The sequence below is a fragment of the Protobothrops mucrosquamatus genome, unplaced genomic scaffold, assembly GCF_001527695.2.
Source record: "Protobothrops mucrosquamatus isolate PMUCROS unplaced genomic scaffold, P.Mucros_1.0 scaffold344, whole genome shotgun sequence".
In the NCBI taxonomy this organism is placed as follows: Eukaryota; Metazoa; Chordata; class Lepidosauria; order Squamata; family Viperidae; genus Protobothrops; species Protobothrops mucrosquamatus.
In genome coordinates this window covers 243,294-250,462 of record NW_015386681.1, presented here as the reverse complement: position 1 = coordinate 250,462, position 7,169 = coordinate 243,294, and the positions used below count along the sequence as shown (strand labels likewise).

Here is a 7,169-nt window from a genome sequence, read left to right as displayed (position 1 = left end):
CTTCCTTCCCCCTCTACTCCCTTTCCTTCCTTTCTTCCACTTTCATTTCATTTTCCTTCCCTTTCCCCTTCCTTCCCTCCTTCCCTCCCTCCCTCTTTCAATGTTCCTCCTCCCCCCCACCTTCCTTTCCTTCCCCTTTCATTTTACCTTCATTTCTCTCTTCTTTCCCTCTCTCTCTTCCTTCTTTCCTCCCTCCCTCCCTCTGCAGAACTCAGCCCAAGTTATCATAAAGTTTTTCCCCCTTGTGTGAACCATCTCCGGTCAACCGGAGATGTATGGGGTATTTTTAGAGCAGGCCTGTTATTTAATTTGATTTTAATAGAAATCTGCGTATATTTATCATGGTTTTTATTATCGCCTGTTCACCGCCCTGAGTCCCGTAAGGGAGATAGGGCGGTATATAAATTCAATAAATAAATAAATAAATAAATAAACCCTGCAGAAATGCCACTGGTGTTTTACAATAATGCAATAAAACAGTATAAAGGAGGGGGAGAAGGGAGGATGGCAGGTGTGGCGAAGAGGGACCCAACTGAGCTGCCAACTCTGGAACAAGAGTCCAAAAGGAGTTGTCGTCACAGGCACAGAGACTGAGGGCAAATTGGCTCTTAGCATTTGTTGACTTTCTCACTTGTTAAAACTTGAAAAAAGGATCGTGATAACGGAATATGCTATCTACTCCAGATTAGATTAGATTAGATTAGATTAGATTAGATTACCTTTATTGTCACTTTTTTCCTGTGGGCACAACGGCACACCTTAAAAATGAAATTTAGTTGCTTGCTCTCAAGTGTACACAAACATAACACACATTTAAAACATACTATATACAACATATGTATACATCTACACCCTTACATAGAAGTATTCTATTCCATTCCATTCCATTCTATTCTATTCTATTCTGTATTTCTATTCTATTCTGTTATTCTTTTCTTTTCTTTTCTTTTCTTTTCTATTCCATTCCATTCCATTCCATTCCATTCTATTCTATTCTATTCTATTCTATTCTATTCTATTCTATTCTATTCTATTCTATTCTATTCTGTTATGTTATGTTCTATTCTATTCTATTCTATTCCTTATTTTTAATTCTATTCCATTCTATTCTATTCTATTCTATTCTGTATTTCTATTCTATTCTGTTATTCTTTTCTTTTCTATTCCATTCCATTCCATTCCATTCCATTCTATTCTATTCTATTCTATTCTATTTTCTGTTCTATTCTATTTGGTTCTGTATTTCTATTCTGATCTGTTCTGTTCTGTCCTGTTCCATTCCATTCCATATGTTCTGTTCTGTCCCATTCCGTTCCATTCCATTCCATTCCATTCTATTCTATTCTTATTTCTATTCTGTTCTGTTCTGTTCTGTTCTGTTCTGTTCTATTCTGTATTTCTATTCTGATTCTGATTCTGATTCCATTCTTATTCTTAGGTTCCACCTGAAGGCCTTAGTCCTAACTGCACCATAAATTCTGAGCATGCGCTTGCATAACATACTCACCTTGTCCTGATTCTGTTGGGATGCGTGCATTCAGCAACCACCACCCCCCACCCCCCGTCTTTCCAGAGGATATGCGACCCATTTATTTCGGGAGAAGGAAAAAACCATTTTTTTTCCTTCTTGGCCTGCCGTGGCACAGCCCTAAGAGCTGGCAGGAAGTCCCAGTGACTTAATAAATCCGTTTCCTTTTGGAAACACGACAAGGAAGCCGGCTCTGTCTCAGTCATGCTTCGTTTACAGCTGTTTTCCGGTCTTTAAATCTAAGAATGGAGTTTAGCAAACAATTCCCAGCCATCCGAAGGAAATTGCCTTGTGCCTCGGCTGCGGCAGAGTTGCGACAAGGTGTACAGGCAATCCTCGACTTACGACCGCAGCCGTCATTGCTAAGCAATACAGTTGTTAAGTGAGTTTTGCCCCATTTTATGACCTTTCGTGCCGCAGTTGTTAAATCAGGCACAATGCATTTAACAACCACTTTGCCAGCAGAACCACAGAACCACAATCAACAATCAATTATTATGGTTTTCTGTCAACAACAATATAATAATAATAATAATAATAATAATAATAATAATAATAATAATAATAATAATAATAATAATAATAATAATAGTTGGAAGGGACCTTGGAAGTCATCTAGTCCAACCCCCTGCTCAGGCAGGAAACACTACACCATTTCAGACAAATGGCTGTCCAGTCTCTTCTTAAAAACCTCCAGTGATGGAGCATTCACCGCTTCTGGAGGCAAGGAGTTCCACTGGTTAATTGCTCTAACTGTCAGGAAGTTTCTCCTTAGTTCCAGGTTGCTTCTCTCCTTGGTTAGTTTCCATCCGTTGCTTCTTGTCCTGCCTTCAGGTGCTTTGGAGAATAGCTTGATTCCCTCTTCTTTGGGGCAGCCCCTGAGATACTGGAACACTGCTGTCATGTCCCCCCTCGTCCTTCTCTTTGTTAAACTAGACAGACCCAATTCCTGCAACTGTTTTCTTTTTCTACATTGATTGCTTGTTGCAGCTTTTTTTAGTGGCAAGACGTCCTTTGAAATAAGTCCTTTGAAACTAAATCATACGAAGAACAGCTGGAGGACTTGGGTTTGGCTAGTCTAAAGAAAAGAAGAAATAGGGGAGACATGATAGCAGTCTTCCAGTATTTGAGGGGCTGCCCCAAAGAAGAGGAGGGGGTCAAATTATTCTCCAAAGCACCAGAGGACAGGACGAGAAACAATGGTTGGAAACTGACCAAAGAGAGAAGCAACCTGGAATTGAGGAGAAACTTCCTGACAGGGAGGACAATTAACCAGTGGAACAGCTTGCCACCAGAAATCGTGGGCGCTCCATCACTGGAGATTTTTAAGAAGAGGCTGGACAGTCACTTGTCTGAGATGGTATAAGTTCTCCTGCTGGAGCAGGGGGCTGGACTAGAAGACCTCCAAGGTCCCTTCCAGCTCTATTCTATTCTAAACAAATAGATATATACAGTATTTCTTTTACTTGTTTATGGCTCAGATTTATATCCTGGCTTTTCAAGGCCTTTGGGCAAGTAAAGGAGAGACAAACAACAACATCTCCAAACGAGGCCAGAGCATCAAGGAAAAACATGGGAAGTGTTTGTATTCCGGGTTGCATCACTTTCCTCCAGCTGTTGGCAGGGGTAATTCCAGAGGTTGTTTTGCATCCTGCTGCACAAGCGGCACATTCTGACGCAAATCAACACTTCCTGGTGTTTTCTCTCTTCATCTCCCTCCAGCTAATAATAATTTGGGGTCGGAAGGAAGCAAGTCAAGTCCAAGCTAACTGTTTTTGTACATAAGGACTCCGTGCATCCTTCGACAGAATAACAGAGCTGGAGGGGGACCTTGGAGGTCTTCTAGTCCAACCCCCTGCTCAAGCAGGAGACCCTATAGATCTCAACTTACGATCAGAACTGAGCCCAGGATTTCTGTTGCTAAGCGAGACGTTTCTTCAGTGAGTTTTGCCCTATTTTACGACCTTTCTTGCAGCAGTTGTTAAGTGAATCACTGCAGCTATTAAGTTAGCCAAACAGTTGTTAAGTGAATCTGGCTTCCCCCCATTGACTTTGCTTGTCAGAAGGTCGCAAAAGGGGATCATGTGACCCCCCAGGGGACACGGCGACCGTCGTAAATGCGAGTCAGTTGCTAAGCGTCCGGATTTTGATCACGTGACCGCGGGGCATGGCCACGGTCATAAAAATGAACCGGTTTCGAAAGCAGCGTCTGTCTGGTAAACTCGCAAGATTCGTTTTTCTCGCCATGCACAAGTTATACATCACCCAAACTAGACTGTTGTTTCTCTGCGTCATATAATATATGTGGTATATGCATAATTCTGTATTTATTTATTTATTTTTGTCATGTTTATGTAGTGTATATCGGAGGTAGTGTCCCTTTGAGAGCTGTAGGCAATGAAATTTCATTTTAATGTATGCGGATTAGTGCACACTCAAAGTAACAATAAAGTTATTATTCTGTTCTGTTCTATTCTATTCCATTACATATTTTATATTCTATTCTATTCTATTCTATTCCATTCCATTCCATTCCATTCCATTCTATTCTATTCTATTCTATTCTATTCTATTCTATTCTATTCTATATATTCCTATTCTATTCTATTCTATTCTATTCTATATATTCTATATATTCTATTTATTCTATATATTCCTATTCTATTCTATATATTCCTATTCTATTCTATTCTATTCTATTCTATTCTATTCCATTCTATATATTCTATTCTATTCCATTACATATTTTCTATTCTATTCTATTCTATTCTATTCTATTCTATTCTATTCTATTCTATTCTATTCTATTCTATATATTCTATTTATTCTATATATTCCTATTCTACTCTATATATTCCTATTCTATTCTATTCTATTCTATTCTATTCTATTCTATTCTATTCTATTCTATTCTATTCTATTCCATATTTTCTATTCTATTCTATTCTATTCTATTCTATTCTATTCTATTCTATTCTATTCTATTCTATTCTATTCCAATTCCATTCCCTTCCCTTCCCTTCTCTTCTCTATTCTATTTTCTATTCTATTCTATTCATTTTGATCACCTTGACCCAAAGGGATGCTGCAAAGGTCATTCCGTAGGAGAGGAATATAAACGCACCTATCAAAATACTCTTTTCCAGGGTGGAAGACAAACAAGCTCTCCCCCCAAAAGCTGGCACATTCCAGCTGTGCCAGCAGAAAAAAAACCACGTCAAAGCAGCAGCCAGTGCACGCAAGGCCCAAAGAGGCACACGTAAACTGTGCAGGAAATTGGCCCCAAATTCGCAAAACAGGAAACATCCGGAGGAAACCCGCAAAGGGGGCTGCTGAAAGAGAAGGAAGGGGAAAAGGGAGACAGGTTCAGTCTTCCTAGATTGTGCATCGGTGTTTGTGTTTGTGTGTTTGTGTGCATGTGTAAAAGCCATTTCGAACGCATGGACGTAAGACAGATGGGGGGAGGAGGATGGGCTGGAAATGGAAGGGAGAAGGCAATTATTTTTCATACAGGTAGTCCTGTACTTGCAACGGTTTGTTTACTGACCGTTCCAAGTTACAACCTCATTGAAAAATGTGACTTATGTCTGTTTGCCCCACTTAACGACCGTTGCAGCATCTTCATGGGTCACGTGATCAAAACTGGGACGCTTGGCCACTGACACGTATTTACGACAATCGCAGTGTCCCAATATCACGTGATCCCCTTTGGCCACCTTCCAACAAGTAACAAGCAATGGGGAAGCCGGATTCGCTTAACGACCGGGATATTAACTTTAACAACTGTCGTAAAGTGGGGCAAAGCTCACTTAACAAATGTCAACAGGAATGTTGGGCTCAATTTGGGGTCCTAAGCCGAGGACTGCCCGCAGGGGCCTTCCAGCCCCCCCCCCAAAAAATCCCATCATCCCCTGCCCTCCATTGGTAGGCAAAACCCCAGCGTGCCCGAGAGCGCCGCGTTGACGATGCTAGAGGAGCGAACGCTCCTTTGCCCCGCCCGCTCGGGGACAGAGCGCATGCGCTTTATCAGCAGCGGCGGCGGTTGCAGGAAACTGTCCCCGCGCGGCCTCCGTAGCTCGCTGAGGCCGACGTTCCGCGTGACGTAAATTCCTCCTCTCGGCCGCCGTAGCCCGCGCGCGCGCGCGCGCGAAAGCCGGAGGGGGCGCGGCCTGGCGTTGCCATGGCGGCGGTGGAGGGTCGCGGAGGGGACGGGGCGCTGTGGGGCTCTCGTGGCCCGGCCCGGCCCGCCATGGAGGACGAACTTTACCTGGAGAACATCGACGAGTTCGTCACGGACCAGAACCGAGTCGTGAGNCTTGGGGAAATGAGTGGGGGGCGGGGGGAGGGTCTGCGTGTCCAGGAAAAAAAAAAAGCTAATTAATGCGTTTAATTGCTTTATTCGGGCTCCGCGGCCTCCTTTCGGGCCTACTCGTCTCCGACACGTGCTCTACTCCAAGTCCCATCATCCGCAGCGGGTGGTAGGGATGGTAGTAGGCCGAGGGGCTCGAGGGGGGGGGACTCGGAGAGGGGGAGTCGAAGGGGGGGAGGCTCTTCGAAGGGATCCTTATTGCTGCCGGTCTAAGTCTGCCAGGGACCCCGCATCCCATAATACTTCTGGCCCTTTTGGGCCTGGCGTCCCTCCAAGAGCCAGAAGCTGCATGCATTCCCCCCCCAATATTTTAGGGGGGTGGGGGGGATGAGCCTTCAAATGGCAGGCCTGGTTAGGCCTCTCTTTATTTGGGGAGGGGGCTGATGTGCTCCCCCCAATCCAGAGCAGCCCTTAACTTGACTCCCTTCTTGCATTAAGGAAAATGATGATAAATGACGATAAATGTATTTTTCTGCGTGGGTGTGTAATGGGATGACCTCTCCAGAAAATATTTACATATAAAGTATATATACAAACACACTCTATCTATCTATCTATCTATCTATCTATCTATCTATCTATCTATCTATCTATCTATCTATCTATCTATCTATGTTTGTATGTGTCTGTATGTATATGTGTATATGTGTATATATATGTATACATGTATGTGTTTATGTAAGTGTATGTATGTAGATAGAGATGGATGAGGTAGGTAGATAGATATGGAGATAGATAGATAGATAGATAGATAGATAGATAGATAGATAGATAGATATGGATGGAGATAGATAGATAGATAGATAGATAGATAGATAGATAGATAGATAGATAGATATGGAGATAGATAGATAGATAGATAGATAGATAGATAGATAGATAGATAGATATGGATGGAGATAGATAGGTAGGTAGGTAGGTAGGTAGGTAGATATGGATGGAGATAGATTAGAATTAGAGAGAGAGAGAGAGAGAGAGAGAATAAAAAAAGATTGTGGTGGTTCTCCAGAACAATAAATATATATAAATATATAAACTATACACACAGACACACACACATTATGTACATACATATTGTCTAAATGAGAAAAGAACACGGTGACTTATCCAGAACAATAAATCGTCCAAACAACAGTTGGGAGCATCTCCTGTTTACCGTATTTATCGGCGTATAACGCGCACAGGCGTATAACACGCACCTTCATTTTAAGAGGGAAATTTCAAGAAAAAAAAAGCGCCGGCTCGAGAGCGAAAGCAAAAGGGGAGGGGGAG

General features: G+C 42.4%; 2 protein-coding genes across 2 annotated transcripts in view; one reads left to right on the top strand and one right to left on the bottom strand.

The window, feature by feature from the left end:
• LIPT2 (lipoyl(octanoyl) transferase 2) overlaps positions 1-1,537 on the bottom strand; it is a 5,006-nt gene extending 3,469 nt beyond the window's left edge. The window contains exon 1 of the mRNA XM_015815476.1: positions 1,508-1,537. Within this exon, the coding sequence (XP_015670962.1) occupies positions 1,508-1,537 (30 nt within the window). The remainder of the gene's footprint in view (positions 1-1,507) is intronic.
• Positions 1,538-5,777: 4,240 nt separating this feature from the next.
• POLD3 (DNA polymerase delta 3, accessory subunit) overlaps positions 5,778-7,169 on the top strand; it is a 19,287-nt gene continuing 17,895 nt past the window's right edge. Inside the window, exon 1 of the mRNA XM_029284050.1 lies at positions 5,778-5,837. Within this exon, the coding sequence (XP_029139883.1) occupies positions 5,778-5,837 (60 nt within the window). The remainder of the gene's footprint in view (positions 5,838-7,169) is intronic.